Source organism: Pelophylax lessonae, assembly GCF_965119305.1.
Source record: "Pelophylax lessonae genome assembly, chromosome: 6".
NCBI lineage: Eukaryota > Metazoa > Chordata > Amphibia > Anura > Ranidae > Pelophylax > Pelophylax lessonae.
In genome coordinates this window covers 213597428-213621048 of record NC_138773.1, presented here as the reverse complement: position 1 = coordinate 213621048, position 23621 = coordinate 213597428, and the positions used below count along the sequence as shown (strand labels likewise).

Here is a 23621-nt window from a genome sequence, read left to right as displayed (position 1 = left end):
TTCTGTGTTTTTATTTAGAAATTATATGTATTTTGAATGATGGTAAGTCACTGAAAACTTGCATTATAATTGTTTTCATTTAGCCATCAAATGCTATCACTCTAGCAATATTAGTTCAATTAAGCATTGATGTAAGAAAATAAAACTAGGCTACTTTGTTCTATTTATTGTAAAGGAGGCAATGGGGTTGATTTATCAAAGCCGGAGAGTGCAAAATCTGGTGCAGCTTTGCAAAGAAACCAATCAGGTAACGGGTTTTTTTTTTTTTTTTTGTCAAAGCTTAATTAACAAGCTTGAAGTTAGAAGTAGATTGGCTACCATGCACAGCTTCAGCAGTTTTTGCACTCTCCAGTTTTAGTAAATCAACCCCACTGTATCAGAACGGTATCATTTAAAAATTGTATGTTGCTGTCTTTTTATAGACCTCCAACCACTGGACATGTTGTCTGAAATTATCTCTCCAAATAAATCCTTGCCTGGGTTAAAGATGGTTCAGTCTCAAGGAGTTCGTGGGTTTCATCTCACAGGATCACCCCATGCATTGAGTTTTCCATCATCCCGCCTATTCCACAACTGTAATCTCTTTCCAGAGGAGTTTTCTATTGTTATTACAGTGAAAATCCCAAGTCTTCCACCCAAGGTAAATATTTTATTGTATAGTAACTACTGCTGGTAGAACTGGGCTGGAGATTGCCCTAAATCTATCCATCTTCCCAAGTCTAATAACTCTGTTCAAGCCTGAAACTGTTTCTAAAACTTACTTGTCAAGAAGATGTACTAAACCTATCTAATATGTTAGACCGCCGCTCACAACTATTAATTGGTGCCGATTGGAGAGAGATGTTGGTGGTTGTGGGGGGTAAGTAATAATCACCTTAACAGTACATAAAGCAACCATACCCAGAACTAAAAAAATTGCTAGGAGGTTGGAAAACAGGTGGACACGAGTAGGTAAAACTGGGGATACATAGCACAAATCTGGGACTTATAAAACTAAATTCAAAATTAGATTTTGACACAGAACTGGCACTAGAGGAGTGGGGCCTGTGGTCTACCTTACAATAAAGGAGAAGTCGGGGAAACATTTATTTTGGAGAAATATTCATATAGGGGGCAATAACTTTCAATGTCTCCCCATGTCCCAGTTCTCTTTTTCAAAATGCCTGTTCTAGTCTAGGTAACTAAGAAGCAGGAATTAAAACACAGAGCACTGGGTTAACACAAATGAAAGCAACTTCTGTTGGACATTTTCATGACTGTAGTGCTATACTGTAAACATTGCCATCAATGTCCTCAGCTACTGTATTTCCATCTCTGGCTGTACACATTTTTGGCTTGTGCCAGTGCCAGTGTATTCCCTATCAAAGCCATAGGGACCATTAATTGTTGTTACCCATACTGGGCAATTATAATTTCTCCTTTTTTTTAAGAGCCGGTTCACACTAGCGCGACTTGTCAGGCGACTTGTCAGGCGACTTGTCAGCCTGACAAGTCGCGCTCCCTCGCGGTCCATTGACCGCTACAGGACCCATTCTAATAGGAGCAACACAAGTCGCTCTGACTTAGAAAAAGGGTCCTCTACTACTTCGGGGCGACCTCGGAGCGACTTGCATAGACTTCCATTATGTGAAGTCCCTGCAAGTCGCTCCAAAGTCGTGGTGCATGGTAATGCACAAGCCGAAGTAGTAAGGAGCAGTTAATGTTTTTCAAATACTGATGCTGTTTAAGAGAGTTCAGATGGACTATTCCTCTCCTTCAGCAGAGATCTGCCATGCCACCATGGCATTCTGGGGAAGCAGTTTTTGAAGCCCATGGCTTCTGGTACTCTTTATGACTATAAGGGAATAAATTGGGGATTACTGCAGTGGTTTTTACTTAAAGTGAAACCTTCCTTTGCCTACCTCTCCTTTAGCAGCAAGTACTTACCTTTCCCTATTCTGACATTGCACTGTACCACTATTAGGACTAGGACTGGCGGGATGGGGGACCCGGGCGAGCCACGGAAGGTGGCAGGAGGGGGGGGCGTCCCCTCCCGCTCCTTGTAATGACAGCCAAGCGGCTTCTCAGCCACATTGGTTGTCATTACAAGACAGCCGACCGTCGGCTATGGATGCCGGTACCGGGGTGATGCCTCTAGCTGCAGGCATCACTCCGGTACATGCACTTTGCCGAAAAATATCGGCAATATCGGTAACCTCAGGGGCAGATTCCGAAATATTGGGAAAAGTGCATATTGGCCCTCAATATATCGGCTTTGCCGATAATCAGTCAATCCCTACTAAGTATCATAGTATAGTATACAGAACAAATGTATACTTTCAATGGTTGAATTGCTGTGTGAATTTTTTTCATAAATACGCCCTTATCCTAAAGAATAAACCATCTTGCAGCGTGATCCTTGTCTTCTAAGGCTAACCTTAGGCCTTCTAATTCTATTTCCTCTGCTAAGGTGGCTTATTTAAATCTATGTAGGAAACAGGGCTAAGCTGCTTTGTAGAAGCAGAAGCGCTTAGGAATAGAGAGGGTGTTAAACAATACCAGTAAGGATTTTACTCATATTAATTGATCAGTAGACAGCTGTCAGAAAGGAGAGTTCACCTTATAGGGAACTTTCACTTTTGTTGAATATTTTTTTTTGCTTCATACCTCATTTATTTACAGTGCCTTGCAAAGTTATTCGGCCCCCTTGAACTTTTCGACCTTTTGCCACATTTCAGGCTTCAAACATAAAGATATAAAACTGTACATTTTTGTGAAGAATCAACAACAAGTGGGACACAATCATGAAGTGGAACGAAATTTATTGGATATTTCAAACTTTTTTAACAAATAAAAAACTGAAAAATTGGGTGTGCAAAATTATTCAGCCCCCTTAAGTTAATACTTTGTAGCGCCACCTTTTGCTGCGATTACAGCTGTAAGTCTCTTGGGGTATGTCTCTATCAGTTTTGCACATCGAGAGACTGAAATTTTTGCCCATTCCTCTAGTTCCTCCTGTTTTGAACTGTATTGTAACTGTATTGTCTTCCCTCACATTGTAAAGCGCTGCGCAAACTGTTGGCGCTATATAAATCCTGTATAATAATAATAATAATTCCTCCTTGCAAAACAGCTCGAGCTCAGTGAGGTTGGATGGAGTGCATTTGTGAACAGCAGTTTTCAGTTCTTTCCACAGATTCTCGATTGAATTCAGGTCTGGACTTTGACTTGGCCATTCTAACACCTGGATATGTTTATTTGTGAACCATTCCATTGTAGATTTTGATTTATGTTTTTTTGGATCATTGTCTTGTTGGAAGACAAATTTCCGTCCCAGTCTTAGGTCTTTTGCAGACTCCATCAGGTTTTCTTCCAGAATGGTCCTGTATTTGGCTCCATCCATCTTCCCATCAATTTTAACGATCTTCCCTGTCCCTGCTGAAGAAAAGCAGGCCCAAACCATTATGCTGCCACCACCATGTTTGACAGTGGGGATGGTGTGTTCAGGGTGATGAGCTGTGTTGCTTCTACGCCAAACATAACGTTTTGCATTGTTGTCAAAAAGTTTGATTTTGGTTTCATCTGACCAGAGCACCTTCTTCCACATGTTTGGTGTGTCTCCCAGGTGGCTTGTGGCAAACTTTAAACGACACTTTTTATGGATATCTTTAAGAAATGGCTTTCTTCTTGCCACTCTTCCATAAAGGCCAGATTTGTGCAGTATAGGACTGATTGTTGTCCTATGGACAGAGTCTCCCACCTCAGCTGTAGATCTCTGCAGTTCATCCAGAGTGGTCATGGGCCTCTTGGCTGCATCTCTGATCAGTCTTCTCCTTGTATGAGCTAAAAGTTTAGAGGGACGGCCAGGTCTTCGTAGATTTGCAGTGGTCTGATACTCCTTCAATTTCAATATTATCGCTTGCACAGTGCTCCTTGGGATGTTTAAAGCTTGGGAAATCTTTTTGTGTACAAATCTGGCTTTAAACTTCTCCACAACAGTATCTCGGACCTGCCTGGTGTGTTCCTTGCTCTTCATGATGCTCTCTGCACTTTAAACTGACCTCTGAGACTATTACAGGGCAGGTGCATTTATACGGAGACTTGATTACGCACAGGTGGATTCTATTTATCATCATTAGTCATTTAGGTCAACATTGGATCATTCAGAGATCCTCACTGAACTTCTGGAGAGAGTTTGCTGCACTGAAAGTAAAGGGGCTGAATAATTTTGCACGCCCAATTTTTCAGTTTTTTATTTGTTAAAAAAAGTTTGAAATATCCAATAAATTTCGTTCCACTTCATGATTGTGTCCCACTTGTTGTTGATTCTTCACAAATTCTGCAGATTCTTCTGCAATTGATGGTGCACTTTTTATTTATATTATTTATATTATCTATGAGTTTTTTTTTTATCTATAGCAGCTTAAATTTCTGCATATGAGTTACTGCAATTGACTGTGACATTTACACTTCACACATTACACACACCCATAGGCAGCGCCAGTTACCTTACCCCCCTTCACATATTAGAATATTGACCTCACAGTCTATATCTCTGAGGTAGGCAGCAGCCGTTTCACTCTTTTCTCCATAGCGCGGATACTCCCACTTATATATTTAACCACTTGCCAATGGCGAACTGTATATTTACTGCTACAGTGTGGGCCGCCTGTGCAAAAAACCATGTGTATATATATATGTGATTCTGCATTTTCGGGTAGGGGGGAAGCACACATGCCGGGTCCCAGCCAGTAATTGACCGCTGGCAACCGGTGATTAGCGCTGAGCTTTTACGGAACACAGCCCTGTAAGTGTAAACAACACAGAGCTGTGTTCAGTGACAGGGGACCTAGTTGTTTTTTTTTTTTTCTTTTTTTATTCATTCCCTGTTTTGTTTTTTGTTTTTCATTTTATTCATTCCCTGTTTTGTTTTTGTTTTTTTCATTCCCTACTAAGCAAAACAACAAGATCCTCAATGAAAGCAGCAAACTTTACACACATAAACACTTGATAGAAACTTATTTAACCCCGTGATCACCGTAGATGTTACCCCTTCCTGCCCAGTGTCATTAATACAGTGACAGTGCATATTATTAGCACTGATCACTGTAATAATGTCACTGGTAATGTCAGTGGCAGTTAGTTAGTTTCCACAAAATGTCAGTTAGTGTCAGATTGCAAGCCATCCTGCTATAAGTCAGTGATCACCGCTATTACTAGTATATAAAAAAAACAATCAATATACACTTATTGGGACTTTTTTTTTTTTTTTTTTTTTACCAAAGACATGTAGCCGAATACATTTTGGCCAACTTCCAGTGGCTAAAGATAGAACCAGAAAGGGTTGTGTATATTTACAAGGTCCTAATTGCAGATTATATTTTGTAACAGAAAAATGAATACTTGTTCACTATGATCTCTGAAGACAGCCGACATGTACTTCTTGGACTGAGGTACTCTGAAAATAAGCTACATTTCCTGTTCTGGAATACAGACCGTCCTGATGAATGGCAAACCAAAGTTACTTTCCGAAGCATCTCATTGGCTGACGATCGATGGCACACACTGGTCTTAGCTGTGTCTGGAACTTCTATCACCCTTACCATTGATTGCAATATACCAACAGAAATGTAAGTTAAGTGTTGTATTACCATGTATGCTCTAAAAAGTGTATGACTAGTATTTTATTATAATTATATTAAGGCATAGCATTATATAATACAGTATATAGACAACAAATGTGTTTAAATCAATTCCTAATAACCTGGCATTCTATAGGCAATAAAATAAACATAATGTTCACCCCAGGCAAATGGACACCATATCACAGTTTCCTGAGAGCTCTGGTTGTTAGGAAATGGCATTAGGGTCCTTTCCCATGGGCTTTCCACCCGGTGGACTCCGTTTTGCTCAGCAGGGATCAATCTGCCGATCCCCGACGATCCCCGCTGAGCAGGCGGATGACAGGTCCATCTCAACTTACTTTGCAGAGACAGAGCTGTCAGATCCCCACTCTCCTCTATGAGAGATCGGATGATCTGATCCGATCTGATCCTCCAGATGGATGGAAAATTGGGTTTCCATCCGTCTGGATTTCATGGACAGGATCGGATCGGAGAGCAGCGGGTGTCAGCGGAGATGTCTCCGCTGAAAAACTGATAGACGGACCTGATCAGAAAACCCGTGTGAAAAGGGCCTTATAATAATTTTCTGGTGGCATAACAAGCAGCTAGAAATCTGTATAAATAGGGATCTGTCCCATGTACAGCACTTACCACCAAAACCCAAGTCCAAGGAAAGAAATGTTAGTAAAGATTTGTGTCCCTAAATTTCTAAGAGAGGACAGTGTCAGCTTTCTGCTGGTTCCAAGACTCAAGAGGCTGAATGACCAGTCAACAAAATCAACCCTCAATGCACTTGATGTGCTGCTGATCTGTTCCTAAGCCTGAGAAGATAGTTTGACAGCAGTTGAAGATCTCCTGTACAGTGGTCATTTCTGATGTCACTGGCCATTTGCTATCAAGGTGAACACTCTTCTTCCCTTCCATTGACATAACCTGCTAGGCAAAAATGCATCAGAGCTGGACAGGGTGCTACAGATTTGTTAGCCGGACAGAGATCAGATTGCTCCTAAATGTTTAGCAACTCTTTTTGTATGTCCAAGACTTTTTTTTTTTTCAATAGCGTATGGGATGGGTAAAAGCCCCTGTAAGTGTTTTTGATGTAACATTTGTCCTATCCTGGATACAACAATTCTCTACTGAAAGATTTACTTTTACCTTCTGTTCGGGTGACAACTGTAAGATTTTAGATTTCCCATCACACAGGGCTTATTTTGGACTTGGGGCTGCCATTGCTGCCTCTGTGAAAAGCAATCCACTGCCGAGATTTGACAGGTGGCTGGGACGAATCATGTTGTCTCCCCTACGTCTGTTTGAACCTTCAAAAGCACGCAGCGCCATGCCATAACTGTATGTATTATACACACTTGCAGTGCTGACCCATTCACTTGAATAGATCACATTAGGTGATGGTACTGCCTGCTGAATGTGAATTGTGGAATAGGTTTTGCACATGTACATGTTAGGGTTAGGTGGATGGTAAGGGGAGTGTTAAAACCACAAGTCATCTGCATGTTTTTCCTGCCCCCCTGGATGCAGGGCCGGTGCTTCCACTAGGCAAACTAGGCAGCCACCTAGGGCGCATTGCCACCTAGGGGCGCAGCCACGAGTCAGCACTCACGCTACATCATGAATGATCCTTGTGAGCTGAGGAAAGGGGCGGCAGTGGGGGAGGAAGAAGGGACAGAGGAAGATGCCAGGTGTCTGGGGCAGTGGCAGAACTACCAGGCCCTGGCTTTCCACCGTTGTTGGGGGAGCCCCAAGGGGCAGGAAGGAGCCCACCGGAATGCTAGCTGCAAAATGATCCTCTTCGTCTGGAGCTGAGCGGCCTAATCCCTGGGCGGGAAGTGACTCTCTAATCTGAGCTGGTGGGCAGCCGTTCATTTCCCTGGGTCGGTATTAAGCAGGGAGTGGAGGAGAGCTGAACCTGAGCCGGAGCTCGGCACTGGAGGGCGGCACCTTTACTGGAGCAGAAGCAATGAGGCAACTGAATGGTCTGAGGATGTTGGTGATGAAGGAGGTGCGGAGCTCTCTGACTGCTGCTTCTCCCTCCACCAGGAGCCGGTTGGAGCTGTGGTGAGCACTGTGGTCCATGAGAGGAGCGTCCTGGGAGAAGGAATCAGCAGGATCATGGTGAAGGAGGGCAGCGTGCAGGCCACTCTCTTCATACTGCCCAGTAAGTGTCCCCAGAACAGGGAATCATGGTCCCTGGGTGTGACATGGAGTATCCCTGGTGTGAAAGAGAATTGCGGTCACCAGGTATGCAATGGGGAATCTGAGTCACCAGGTGTGACATGGGGGAGAGGGGTCACAAGTGTAACAGGGGTTTGGGGTCACCAGGTTTGCCATGAGGAATTGGGATCCCTGGGTGTGCCATGGGTGATTGAGGACCCCAGGTGTGACATGGAGGAACATCAGGGTCCCCAGGTGTGACACGGAGGAACATCAGGGTCCCCAGGTGTGAAATGGAGGAACATCAGGGTCCCCAGGTGTGACATGGAAAAACATCAGGGTCTCCAGGTATGACATGGAGGAACATCAGGGACCCCTGATGTGACATAGAGGAACATTGTGATCACTGGGTATGACAGCATTACATGGAGGAACCATCAGATCAGGGTCACTGGATATGACATAGAGCATTTTTTTACCCCTTCCCTTTTTATTTATTTTTTTGGGGGGGCGATAGTAGCTGATCTTGCCTAGGGCGTAAAACAGTCTAGCACCGGCCCTGCCTGGATGCAAGTGTAAACAAGGCTTTTTTGTCCCAGTGATGATAGACACATGTAGAGAATGAATCTCCCTTGTGGGAACATGGTGAATCTCTCTGGTGGTAACATGGTGAATCTCCCTGGTGGGAAAATGGTGACTCTCCCTAGTGAGGTCATGGTGAATCTCCCTAGTGAGGACATGGTGAATATCTCTATGGGGACACAGTGTGCCTAGCAGTGACAAGAGGAACCTCCTTAGTGGGATCACAGACAGCAATAACAACAGACAGGGTTTTTGAAACTCCACACTTTTTATGACAAACCAAAAATGTTTCGCTTTACAAATAATGTTTTTTCCCTTCTTCTGACTGACCTAAAATACAAGCAAGTCATTTATTATATGCTCAGAAGAAACCAATAAAATAGATCTGTCACAAACCTACACACCACCTGACTGGATTTATTTCATTAACCCCATTTTTACAGTACTTTCTTTTTTTTTTTTTTTTTAAAGGTTTTTTATTAAACAAACAAAACACAGTACACCAAAAGAAAAATGGCAGTGCAACATAAAAGAGAGGATACAGAACATACAAAGCATCCTCTCCAATCATCTAACAAAATAAAACCACAGTACAGAGAATACCCAGTAATCGTGGTAAAAGGGGGGGTAACACATTATTATAAGCAATATATAACGACACATGCTGAGCAAAAGAAGGCACTGTAGACATCGCCTAGGAGGCGTCAGACACCGAGGAGGCAGTAAGATCAGAGTCTACCCAGAAGGACCAGATTTTATTGAATTTCTTCGGACATCCTCTGGCCTCATACGTCAGTTTGTACAGAGGCAGAGCCTGATTAACAATAGAGATCCAAAATGGAACGTCAGGGGGTGTGGAAGATTTCCAACGGAGAGCAATAGCTTTCCTAGCATAGAAAAAGAGCAAACGCAGAAATAGTTTCGTGCGAGCCGGAGCATCCTCATCATCCACATATCCTAGGAGACAACGAAGGGGGTTACAGACATTGGACAATTGAGAGATATCAGTTATAAAGGCCGTCACCCCTGACCAAAAGGCACGGACAGGGGGACATTCCCAAAACATGTGAAAGAAGGATCCCACACCATCAGAGCACTTAGAGCAGAGAGGGGAGGATAATGTACCAATTTTATGAAGGAACAGGGGAGTGTAGTAAGCCCTATACAGGAATTTTAATTGTATGACTCTATCCCTGGAGGAAATTACAACCGGGATTTGTTCAGGAAGGACGTCATGCCAAACCTCCTCCGTCAAGTCCGGGACGTTTTCACGCCACTGGGACTCAACCACCGCCAAGCGCTTAGACTTAGAATGCAAAAGCCTACGATAATATGTGGAGACCAGTTTCTCATGTGAAGAGTCAGAGAGGAGATATTCCAAGGGGGATGGCTCCAGCGAGACATCCCGGAGGCCGAACTGCGCAGCCGCCGCATGTCTCAGCTGGAGGTAGCGAAAATGAGCCGTAGATGGTACAGCAAAAGTGGACTGCATGTCCGCAAAGGACCGGAAGGTTCCCCGGACATACAGGTGATCAACAGACTTCACCCCAAGACGGGCCCAAAAAATACCGTCGTCCCGACCGAAAAACTCCCGAAACCGAGGATTGTGCCAAAGGGGGGCATTAGGGGAGTACGACCCCGGAGGGTCGGCCTCACCCAATGCGGTAGCCGCAAAAACCCGTAGAGTGACCGAGATAAGTGCAGTGTTCGGCCTGCCCATAGTAGATCTACGGTGCAGCAAATTTTGCAGAGATTCATAGGACGTGAAAATAGCCGCCTCCAAGGCCGCCGCAGCATGATTGTCCTCGGGATGGAACCACCAATGTGCGTGTGCCAACTGGGAGGCAAAATAATAAAGGCGTAGGTTGGGCGCTGCCAGTCCCCCCGCTAAGACAGGTAACTGCAACGCATCTCTGGCCACACGTGCCGGCCGACCCCCCCAGATAAATGAAGTGAAGAGCGAATCGATGACCTGGAAACGACGTTTGGTAACATATATCGGGGAGTGACTCAACACATACAGAAATCGGGGAAGGAACATCATTTTAAAAATATTGATCCTACCCAAAACCGTGAGAGGAAGCTGGGACCAGAGCTGCAAAAAAGATTTAAGTCGGGCAACCAAGGGATCTAAATTATTGGGGAGGAAACGAGACAAGGGAAGTTGAATGTCAACCCCCAAGTATCGAAACCGATCTACCACCTGGAGAGGGCATAATGCGAGAGAAGGGGGCAGAACCTGGGGATCCAGGGGGAACAGAGTAGATTTACTCCAGTTCACCCTAAAACCCGAGAAGTGACCGAAGCGATCAATAATGGACAATAGAGTGGGGAGGGACTGATGTGGATCCGCTAGATATATCAACATATCATCCGCATACAAGGAAACCTTTTCCTCCAAGCCATTGATCACAAAGCCCGCAACAGCCGCACACTGGCGGATCTGCGCAGCCAAAGGCTCAATGGCCAGGGCGAAAAGTAACGGGGACAACGGGCACCCCTGCCTAGTACCCCGAAAAATGGGAAAGGAGTCAGACACGGAATTATTGACCCTGATACGGGCACGAGGGAGATAATATAGAAGTTGTACCCATTTTATGAACCCCGGTCCGAATCCAAATTTCGCCAATACCTCCAAGAGATAAGGCCACTCCACTGAATCAAAAGCCTTGTGAGTGTCCAGGGCCACCACAACCCTGGCCCCCACAGAATCATGAGTCGTCTGAAGGTTGGTAAAAAGTCTACGCAAGTTGATCGAGGTAGACCGGCCAGGAATAAACCCCGACTGGTCCGCCCCGACCAAGTCCGTGACAACCGTATTCAGCCTCCTCGCGAGGACCTTGGCCAAAATCTTCACATCTGTATTAATAAGTGAGATCGGACGGTACGATTCACAGAGAAGAGGGTCCCTGCGCGGCTTCGGGATGAGTACTATAAGGGCTTCCGTCATGGAGGGTGGCAGACGTCCTTCCCTCAGAGCACAAGTAAACACTTTCAACAAATGGGGGACCAGCAATTCCCTATAGTGAAGATACCATTCAATGGGGAAACCATCCAAGCCAGGTGTCTTATTATGTGCAAACGTAGCTATGGCCTTGTCAATCTCCTCTGTGGTCAAAGGGGAGTCTAAGAAGCGAGATTGGTCGACCGACAATGCGGGCAATTCAATATCATATAAAAAATCATCAAGTTCGATAATAGTGTAATGGGCCTGGGTGCGGTATAAAGAGGAATAAAATTCAACAAAACTATGAAGAATAGCAGGAGTTTGTTCTACAATGACACCGGCCTGGCTGGTGACCCGGGGAATGATACAAGGTTGAAAATCCGGCCTAGCCAAGTAGGCCAACAAGCGACTGTTTTTGTCCCCCATTTCAAAAATTCTTTGATTCTGATATAACAGTTTTTTCTGGGTGCGCTCAATAAGGACGAGATCCAAATCACGGGCTCTGGCCCGCCAAGCGGCGTGATTCTGAGGGGAGGGGTCGTCAGAGTATTGCCGTTCAGCCGTATGCAATGCCCGTTCGGCGTCAACCAACTTGGTCTGACGCGCCTTCCGAGCATGGCCTATGGCAGACGAGAAGGTGCCCCGCATAGTGGCCTTGAAGGCGTCCCAGGTCAGCAGTGCCGACCCCTCTCGTCCATTGAGCGCCCAGAAAGAATTCAATTCCGTGAGCCCCTGATCAGTCACCGCAGGGTCCGCCAGCCACAGAGGGCTTAGTCGCCACAATTTATAATTAGGTGGGGACCCCAAAGCAAGGTCCACCAGCAAAGGGGTGTGGTCAGATACCGCCCGAGGGAGGTACCTGATCCCCGAGAGCGGACCCAGCAGTTCCCGAGAGAGCAAACAGAGGTCAATCCTAGATAGAGTGTGGTGTGAGCTCGAATAACAAGAAAACTCAGTAATCCCCCCATGTTTCCACCTCCAGGCGTCCGTGAGGTCCAATTTGTCTAAGTAGGAGCGCAGGGGGGTATGTTGGGAAGAAGCAGCCCCAGAGCGGTCCAAAGCATTGTCGAGGACCGTGTTAAAGTCACCCGCCATAATAAGAGGGCCCTCCGCCATTTCCAAAACCAAACCCAAAACACGGTCAAAGAATGACTTAGTAAACGGCGGGGGGACATAAACATTCACCAGGGTATAAGGTTTACCTAAATATTCAATAACAAGGATAACAAAGCACCCCGAGGGGTCCGTCTTTAAATGTTTAATAGTGACTGGAGCGGATTTGGCAATCAAAATGGACGTGCCTCGGGCATAGGAAGAGTAGGTAGAGTGTAGCGCATACGCCACGTGTGCCCGCTTAAGGGCCATAACCCTGGACCCCTGGAGGTGTGTCTCCTGTAACAAAACAACGTGAGGACTATGGCGTTTTAAATAGTCAAACATCAGAGACCGTTTCACTTTAGAATTTAGCCCCCTGACGTTCCATGAGATTATACGTAGAGTAGACATAGGAATATACCAACAATCAGCGTTAGCGCCCCGTAGGTCAGCCCAAAAACAGGCAAACCCCGAAGGGCCAAGGCACAACCAGCATCTGAGAGGAGCCCAGAAAAAGGAGTACACATAAGACATAAAAAAAGTGACCACAGTAACATAGTAAACAAAATCAACTGCATCGCATAAGGAGAGAGCATGACCCCAGAAACAAAAAAAGGAAAAACTGTACCGACCCTGTGGATCAAAATGGTGCAAACAAACAAACCAAAAAGAAAAAACCCGCCTAGACCCGCAGGTTGCGGATGGCAATAGTAACAAACACCCCCTCCCCCCACCCTAGCCCACCCGGCCCTCAAACCCCAACAATTGAGAGCTTTGTAGCCCATAACAACAAAAGGAAGTCAAATGCAGGGAAACGTGGATCTGCTCGTCCTGTAGTAGACAAACGAGAAAAAACAATAAAAAGGAAAGAGATGAGGGGGGAGCCCCCCCACCCCAAAAAATGCCCATCAGAAAAAACAGAAAAATAGGAACCCCGACCCCCAGAAAAAGGGAATAGCCATCTGTCCCAAAAAATCAATCAGGCGAGAGAGGGTCCATGAGGAGCACCAGGACGAGCCCAGAGCCCAACCATACTTTCAGCAGACAAACAGTCTTTCATCTAGGAGGAGACCGCCGGTCCTGGCGGCCAGGAGAGCCACGGCCCAAGGAGTCCACCCAGTGCGCAGCCTCCCGAGGATCCTGGAAAAAATGAGCCTTGCCTTGAGAGATGATCCGGAGACGGGCAGGATAAAGCATACTATATGGTAACTGGAGATCACGCAGCCGCCTCTTAACTGCCATAAAGGAGGCCCGCTGCTTTTGGGTGGCTGCAGAGAAGTCAGGAAAGATGGAGATAGCATTATTATTGTAGGAGACACGGCCCTTCTCCCTGGAGGCCCGTAGCACAGCCTCCCTGTCCCGGAAATGCAGAAGTTTAATGAGAAGAGGACGAGGTGGCGCCCCTGGTGGCAGGGGGCGCAGCGGCACCCTGTGCGCCCGTTCAATGGCGAATAATGGAGAAAAAACATTCTTCCCAAAGGTGTCAAGGAGCCACTTTTCCATAAATGATTCGGGGGTCTTTCCCTCCGCCCCCTCAGGGAATCCCAGAAAGCGGAGGTTATTACGTCGGAGGCGATCCTCCATGTCAGTGATCTTATCAATGGTTGCCGTGTGACCCCTCTGTAAATCAGACACAGAGGCCTGCAAGGGGCGGTGGGCATCCTCCAGGTCGCCAATACGTTGCTCCGCGTTGCCCACCCTATGGCGGAGATTATGGACATCCTGCTTCAGGAATGACATCTCCATCCTCACAGACTCAATTTGAGTAGTGAGAGAGGCCTGACAATGGCGGATGGCATCCATGATGGCAGCAAGGGATGGCTCAGGCCTATCTACCCCCACCCCTGCCTCAGCAGTGGGGTCTAGGGGGGAGGAAAGAAGAAGGTCACTCACAGTCTCATGCCGGTGCAGGGAGGAAGAGTCGTCAGGCTCCGAACCACCTCCGTGGGAGAGAGAGGCGGATGGCTGCGAGGATCGTGCAGCAGCAGCTGGCTGGCTCGAGCTCCGTGGCGGGCCGGCGCCATCTTGGGACCGCTCGAGGAGGGAGGCCGACGGCCGGGATCCAGGCGCCTCCGGACCAGGGGGACCGATCTTTACCATCTCCGCTGATGCACCGAGGGATCAGGAGTACACGGGCGTCGGAATCAGGTGAGTAGCGGCTCGGGGTTCCACAGGATCACTGAAGGATCAGGGCAAGCAGGAGAGAGCTCCGGGACCGCGCTGCTCTCACATCAGTAGCCGGCCACGCCCCCTTACAGTACTTTCTTAGTGACTCATCGGAAATTCAATACAAAAGAATTTACAACAAAGGTAGCATCAAAAGTACAACATTCAAGACTATACTAGATTTATTAAAAATGTAAAACAAATTTTAAATGCAGATGTTAAAAACTATTGCCATATAATATTTACAACGTAATCATTGTATGACATGTATCAAGTATTATATATAAAGCAAATAAGCTGCTAAAATTAACCACATTTAAACATACAGACTACCTATCCTGTGTAAAACAATTTAGATCAATATGTTTGCTAAGATTATCAGAAACAAATCTGATAAATTAGATTAAATGTACACTATATTTTGCTTCCTGGATATATTGAATGCATTGCAATATATTAATAACATTCATCTAAAATTTGAGAGGGAATAACCTATTACAAAAGTCAGAAAATGAGCAGATAAAATATGTATAATTCAGCCTTCAAATAATCTTGTAGTCTGCTCATACTAGACTCCAATGCACTATTTACAATGCACACGTTCCTGTAGAAATGACTGTTTATATAAGTGGATGCTGCAGCGACCACCAGCTGGAACCGTATGTAGTCAGAGTGAGAGAATGTCACCAGCACACCATAGATCTCCAGAGTGGTTCCAAAGCTTTATTCAGTGATCACCTTGTTACAGCAAATTGCAACATTTCAGAGCCTCGCAGGACCCCTTCATTAGGCATGTGCATGATGAAGGGGTCCTGCAAGGCTCGGAAATGTTGCTATTTTCTGTAACGATGTGATTGCTAAATAAAGCTTTGGACCCACTCTGGAGATTCATGGTGTACTGGGACATTCTCTCGCTCTACTCATACTAGACAACGCAATAGGATTGTGGATAACAGATATGGTATGGATCTTGTACTTACTTTCCCAGTGCTCTACTGCCTCTCTGTTTGCCTGTTATAACCCCCTGTAATGGCAGCCCCCTTCCCCCATGTAAAGTGTCAAGGTGCAGAACAGAGAACCAAAATTACCAAGCGGCTCCTACGGAGGCAGCACCATACTTTTCTAATGACAACTCAGAATGATAGATTTTTTATCAAAATAAAGAAGAAAAAGTGAGCTCTAACAAACTATCCAATTAGCAGCTAGCACACATAAAGGTGAATATACAACCTCCAATGATCAACAAAATAGCAAATAAAGGTGCAGCGCTTCACAGATTTTAATAAATGTCCATGTGTTAAGTAGATAGCTTAGCTAGAGTCCCAAATGTAAACAATCCTAGTAGGCAGAAAGTCCTTAATAAGCTCCAAAAACTGTAGTGTGCCAAAACACTCACCAGAAAACAAACAAAAACCAGGATACAATCATGAACTTGAGGGTCCAAAGTGCTATACATTGCTCCTTAACCCTGGTATCCCTTCACCATTCTATGTACTCACCGGATAGCAATCCATTATTAGCCTTTTATCACTATCTTGGAGCTTGGCGACATCATATCCAGAGTTATAGACAGCAGTGAACTTCATGGGGGATCAGCACTGTGTAAAATAAAGCTCACACGTGGGAGCCCAAGTAATGCTCACATAGTGTAGTATTTATTAAAATCAGAGTTCATAAAGCTTCAACATACAAGTAAAAACAGCTGAAACAAAAACTTACAAAAGATGGCTGCCGCTCTCAGCACAAGGACACGGCGGCGATGACATCAGCATGTAGGCCCCTCCTGTAGTGCTCTGGAACCTCAAGTTCATGATTGTATGCTGGTTTTTATTTGTTTTTTGGTGAGTGTTCTGACACACTACACTGTCATGGGTGGTTTTTGGAGCCTATTATAGACTTTCTACCTACTAGGATTGTTTACACTTGGGACGCTAGCTATCTAATTAACACATGGACATTTATTAAATACTGTGAAGTGCTGCAGCTTTATTCGATTTCTCATCACTTTCCATCCCAGTGATAACGCACAGCAGGACAAATTAGGAGGGAAAATCTTTCCTGTGGGGACTCAGACCGCAATAATAACCTAATAGGGGACAGAGAATAGATCTCCTAAATGGAAAAACCCAGTAGAGGTCCTAAATCTCCCTACACTGGAAAGGAACTTGAACAGAGGTTATGATTCCCCCTTGCTTCTGTGTGATAGCACCCAGACCTGGCAATAGGCTACTTAGGCATTAACCACTGCATTGTAAGAGCAATAGAAACGAGTCACGGGACCCCCCCTTTATACGGAGACATCAGTTTTTATGGGGCTTCAGTGAGTGAAGAGGCTAGAGCAGCAATTCTCCTATCATGCCTGCTATTCAGAGAACTGTTACTTTATCCTGAATGGGCAACGTAATGGTTTGCTTTAAGAATATTCTTAATAGGAGCCAAAATTCCTAACCATTTCATCATTTATATGCAGCAGGACCTCCCAATATTCTCCAATACACAAATACATGCAATGCCATAAATAGAATATCTTCCATCACAACAAACATTGCTATTATTAGAAATCATTCGCCCTTTTTGAAGTAAACTTTCTTTGATGTCTACTTAAGAGCTATGCAGGCTCTACATATACAGCATTATTTAAAAAATTGCGTCCTTATATATATTATTCTTATGCTGTGGAAGAAAAATATCTAAGTCGTCACAACTCATCAAGGTGGCCAGTACTAAACGAAGACTCAAAAGAGACTTGCAAAAAATAGGATAGAAAAAGATGGGGCTTTGCAGGCCAGTGGGAGTAGAAGGATCAGACGCAAAACCAATTTATATAAAACCAAAATACATTTTATTGATGGTTACAGGATAAAACTACGCATGGACTACCATGCATACTCGAAAACAACAGACTAACATACAATAATAAAAACAAACATTTGAGAGTCACTAGCAATATAGAAACAGATCCCCTAAGGGGATATGGCCAGAAAAAAAAAAAAAAAAAGCCTGTGTAGGATGGAAAATGGGTCTCAAGCTGGATTCGGTCAAGGTAGGTCCCCAGCAAGCCGACGCGTTTCGCTCAAGGCTTCCTCAGGGCCTGAGAGACCATAACAGACCGGTATTTCTATAATAATATAAAGACATAGCCAAGTAAGTATTAGTCAGTCATACATTTCGTGATATATCATACATGGTCTTATCATGTTTTAATTACACTTGGTTCTGGTTTTGTACTGACCCTTCTTGGTAGTGACTCATGCTAGACGACAAGGTTGTAGCGATACTAGATGCTGCTTGGAAGATGTTTGTATCGCTAGTATTGCTACAACCTTGTCATCTAGCATGAGTCACTACCAAGAAGGGTCAGTACAAAACCAGAACCAAGTGTAATTAAAACATGATAAGACCATGTATGATATATCACGAAATGTATGACTGACTAATACTTACTTGGCTATGTCTTTATATTATTATAGAAATACCGGTCTGTTATGGTCTCTCAGGCCCTGAGGAAGCCTTGAGCGAAACGCGTCGGCTTGCTGGGGACCTACCTTGACCGAATCCAGCTTGAGACCCATTTTCCATCCTACACAGGCTTTTTTTTTTTTTTTCTGGTCATATCCCCTTAGGGGATCTGTTTCTATATTGCTAGTGACTCTCAAATGTTTGTTTTTATTATTGTATGTCAGTCTGTTGTTTTCGAGTATGCATGGTAGTCCATGCGTAGTTTTATCCTGTAACCATCAATAAAATGTATTTTGGTTTTATATAAATTGGTTTTGCATCTGATCCTTCTACTCCCACTGGCCTGCAAAGCCCCATCTTTTTCTATCCTATTTTTTGTTGGTCTCTCATAGGGGTAAGGGCCTAATTACACGGAAATATTTGTATAGATCAAAAGAGACTTGGATACAGGGGATACGGGTTCTTTTTTTTTTAATCCGCGGTGGTGCAAATCCTGGAATGAAAAACCCATAAGTGAACAAAAAAAAGGGCATGTGAACACATGCAAAAAAATGCACTTAGGGGTGTGCTTTGTCCACCCCCCGAAGGTGTAGGACCTCTACCCTGATCCCCCGGGGGGCAAGGCTTCTGACAGGGACAAAGGTTTCCAATGGTATGCCTAGCCAGAACGCCTGGCAGAACATTTAGCGCAACCAAAGCCAACCATCAAATTCTTGGTCGAGGGGCAGCAGTTTTTAAGCTCCAGACAAGTGACTTTGCCTAGAATGAGACTTTGTCTTTGTCTCCTGTAGGCAGAAAAAATGAATTCTTCAGCCTCCCCAGTGATAATTTTGTAATTTTGTAGTGAGTCACTAGTTGAGGATTTGCAGCAGGGGGTGGACATTGGGAGTACAGTCAAGAAATGCACAGACACCAAGGTTTACATGATTGTGTCATCTCTGAACCAGCATCTCAGTCTAGGAGTTAGATTCTGACTCTGAATAGTGCCTGAACAAATATGGCTCCATCCTTATGGAAAGAAAAGCAAACAAAAGCATTGTTAGAGAGAGTACTGTGATCTCCGTCATAAGTAAAAAAAAATACCTGTAAGTGTTATACTTACATATTACTTAGCATCCATACACTATTATGTTGCTGAATGTGCTTTAAGCTGCTGGTTGAAGGGAGATTTATTCATTTATTACAGGCATTTATACAGCACTGACAATTTACACAGCATTTTGCATATTATATATTCACATCAGACCCTACCTTCAAAGGAGCTTACAATCTAAGGTTCCTATCACACATGCATCGCACACATACTAGGGCCAATTTAGAGAGGAGCCAATTATCCTAACAGCATGTCTTTGGAGTATGGAAGGAAATCGAAGTACCTGAAGTAAAGCCCAATCAGATACATGGAAAACATGCAAATTCCATACAGATAGCTTCCTAGCCGGGATCTGAACCTGCGAGGCAGAAGTGCTAGTCACTAAGACACTGTGTCAACCTCCAACAGTCAATGTTACCCCCTTGAATATAGATATTGTTATAATATAGAAGGATGTGTAAATAATAAGAGCTAAATTGAGGATGCCACTGTCTGTCAGAAACTTTCTGCTAATCCTACAAATATCTGATTTGAGAATATGAAAATATTAATTAGGAGAATTAAAATGAGACTAAGATGCTGCACAAATATAGTGTTAATTTAAGTTTGTAAATGTAAAATATTTTCCATATTTTATTAAAGTATTAAAAATCCAATTAATCCTCTAAGGGAGAAGAAATATTTCAGGGACTGGATTCCTTGTTAGGTGTATTAGTGAATATGTGAATGTTAATGTTCATTCACAGCAAATAGTGTGTATCACCCTCCTAGGTATAGTTTTTGGCTCTGTCTGCCTATCAGAGGAGCAGCAGGCAAATCTGTATTGCTTTCTGCCCACCAGGGAGAAGGATCTGCGAGTTAGGTCTGCTCAGTGTGTGATTCATTGGGTCTAGATACTGTTTTACACTGGTCCAGTAGGGAAGCATTTTGGACAGTGGGAGGAAACCTGACCAATGGGTACACAGGCTTTGATACATTCCCAGTGATTGGCAGAGACCAGCTGTGTCGGTGAATTATGGGATACTGTATAAAACCCAGGAGCACATGTGCTTCTTTGGCTGGTGTGCACAGTCCTGGAGGGAGGGTGGCGGCTGCCTCCTCCTCTATAGTGGTGGCACGTGGTAGCAGGCAGTCGGCCTGGGGATCAAAGAAACTGAACTGAACCCAGGACAACTGACTTAAAGGGTGAAAGACACTGGAGACCCTCAAAAAACAGTATAGTGAGTACAGGAGATCGTGTCAAGGGGCCTGACCTCAGAGGCCCCCACCCCGGGGTAGGCTGACAGCATTAGGCTGACTGACTGAGGTCTATCTGCTCCTCTGATAGGCAGACAGAGCCAAAAACTATACTCTCTCACTAGCACCTACCTAGAAGGGTGCTACACACTATTTGCTGTGAATGAATGTAGGCAACTGACTGTGTTCAATCTATTGTAATATAAAATGTACTTCTTGTTTGACAACAGTCTTTAATGCTGTTTACAGGAATTACCATAAGTGCTAAATATTCACCCAGTTTTGAAAATGTACTGTATATCAATGTGCAAGGGCCTATTCGTCTATGAAAAGTGGGTCAGAAGTTGAGGACTAATTAGATGGCATCATGTAAAGATAATTGTCTGTTTATTTGGGATAAATTATATTTTTTTTGAACTGTAATAGTTCTAATAAAATAAGTATTCAGTTTGCTGCTCATGTCAGCTCTGCCATATTTTTTGAAGGAGAAAATGGAAGACTTTTGGAAGAGCATACACAGAAATAGTTATAGAGAAATGAAGTGCCATCATTGTGAACTTTAGTGTCCAACATTGAGGGCCAGTTCAACAGGAACGGATAGCTGCCAGAGAGCTTTACCTCTCCGGCAGCTGTCTGTTTCTGACTGTGGTAGGGTGCCAGCGTGGTTATTCAGCACATCACACACAGCTCCCTTTTTTTTTGTTTTTGTACACATTTTATTTGAATTGTACAAAAGTACACTTCATTCATGTCGCTGTACAGTAGTGCCATGTGCTGCACTGCTGTACAGTGTTATGTGATTCTGTACACTGACTGCGATAAAATGCAATGTGTCTGCATTTTATCTCAGCAGGCTGCAGCACAGCTCTTTACTGTGTTGCAGTTTGAATGGGACACACAGGAAACTCTTGTCACCGCATTATAGGATTGATTTACTAAAACTGGAGAGTGTAAAATCTGGTGCAGTTGTGCATGGTAGCCAATCAGCTTCTAACTTGAGCTTTTTCATTTAAGCTTTGACAATAAAAAGCTGAAAGTTGACTGGTTTCTATGCAGAGCTGCAGCAGAACTTGCTTTCTAAGTGTTTTGGTAAATCAAACTCTATGTGTGAGGCTGTATTTACACTGTATGTGGTGACAGGCCTTTTAGGGTCCTTTTACATGGGCTTTCTTCCCGGCAGACTCAGTTTTGCTCAGCGGGGATCGATCTGCCGATCCCCACTGAGCAGGCAGATGACAGGTCTGTCTCTGCTTACTGTACAGAAACAAACCTGTCAAATTCCTGCTCTCCTCTATGGGAGATTGGATGAAAACGAACCGCTTGTCCATTTTCATTTGATCCTATCTGATCTGATCCTCCAGATGGATGGAAAATAGGGTTTACACCCATCTGGATTTCACAGACAGTATTGGACTGGATAGCAGCGGGTGTCAGCGGACATGTCACTGCTGACATCCGCCGCTCAATAGAGGTGCATGGAGCATCTGATCAGGTCTGCCTGAAAACTGACAGGTGGACCATATCGGAAAGCCTGTGTGAAAGGGCCCTTACTGCATTGAAAAATGAGGGTCAACGCAAGGACACACAGAACACAATTTTTTTCAGTGTGTCCCATTCACACTGCAATGCAGCTCACAGCTGCACTGCAGTAAGCTGTGATAAAATGTAGACAAAGTAAGAACTTTCTTTTGGATGCAGTGCACTGTAGAGAATCACTTATCACTGTATAGCAACACATTGTGCGGCCCATGTAAATATGGAAATTGGTATTCCACTTTTCGTAGATCTTATGAAACCATCCTTCTATGAACTTGTTCTGATACTGGAATTCTTGGAGACGTTTCTGTATGCAAAGTTTCTCCAAAACAGCTCAGCTATAAATCTTTGTCCTTTCTTCTTTGAGTTGCTTAAACAAGTCCTCAGGCACATATGGGAGCATACCTGTAACATACCCATACTTGTTGAAAACATGGGCATCAAAGTATGATTCTGACCTAGGGGAACCAATCCTTGCAGGAGGTAAGCATCTGCAGGGCGGTGTGGTCTTTTCAGGGGCCAGTCTAAATGAGGTAGCAACAGGTGGTGCTGGAGCTGCAGCTTCCTTGGGGACCCATGGCAGGGTGATGACAGACTTAGGGGAAGTGAGACGTTCCTCCTCATTGCTATTTAACATTGAAGTGTTCCAGGACTCCCTGATAAATTTCTCTGGGCAAGAAGGTGATGGCTGCAGTGACTCCAGTGAGACAGATGAAGTAGCTGCAGAGGGAACTTCCAGAGGTAGAAACAAGGGTACCTCTTGGTCATGAACTGGCATGACTGTGCTACTGGTGTTGTCTTAAAATAGTTTGAAGGGCACTGTAAGTGCCAGCAGGGAAGTGACAGGAGGACTTGCAGGAGTCCTGTGAACAAGTGGTTGCGTTGTCATCATCCCGGACAGGCAGATCTCCTTGTAAAGGTGGTTCAGTCAGCTGCTCAACCCCTTCCTCTTTAAGGGATGCCAACCCATGGACATCCTTTCCAGTATCAGTGCTTAAAGAGGCAGGTGGGCTCTGGACCTTTGCGGTGATGGAAGAGCCAGAAGGAGCAGAAGGTATCCGGGGGAGTCAATCCTCGCTGGGATGGGACAACTCCTAAATTCTTTCCATGCAGTGGTACTGTAGTGACCAGCAACCGGGGCATGTTTCCCAAGGGGTGTAGTTCATGCATCTCCCATGGCATGAAGGGCAGATGACCCACAATTTATCCCAGTCTTGTACCCTGCAGTGGGCAAATCAAGTGGTCGGTGGGCACACAAGGCCTGTGTCCAGCACTGGAATAATCTTCTTTAAGGGAAGTACCTCTCACGACATAAAGTACATGGAGGGAAAAAAGTATTACTGATTTTGTACTTTTACCCACTGACAAAGAAATGATCAGTCTATAATTTTAATGGTAGGTTTATTTTACCAGTAAAAGGTGGAAGAACAACAAAAATATCCAGAAAAATGCATTTCAAAAAGATATACAGTAAATTAACTTGCATTTTAATAAGTGAAATAGGTATTTGATCCCCTATCAATCAACAAGATTTCTCCTCCTAAAGGGAGTGCTCCTAATCTTAGCTTGTTACCTGTATAAAAGACACCTGTCCATAGAAGCAATCAATCAAACAGATTCCAATCTCTCCACCATGGCCAAAACCAAAGAGCTGTCCAAGGATGTCAGGGACAAGATTGAGGCCCTACACAAGGCTGGAATGGGCTACATGACCATCGCCAAGCAGCTTTGTGAG

The 23621-nt window shown here is 44.5% G+C and overlaps 1 protein-coding gene across 1 annotated transcript in view; it reads left to right on the top strand.

Annotated features, from left to right (window-relative positions):
* TSPEAR (thrombospondin type laminin G domain and EAR repeats) overlaps positions 1–23621 on the top strand; it is a 208808-nt gene that overhangs the window by 64164 nt on the left and 121023 nt on the right. The window contains exons 2-3 of the mRNA XM_082259971.1: positions 423–640; positions 5371–5609. Coding sequence (XP_082116097.1) covers positions 423–640; positions 5371–5609 — 457 coding nt within the window. The remainder of the gene's footprint in view (positions 1–422; positions 641–5370; positions 5610–23621) is intronic.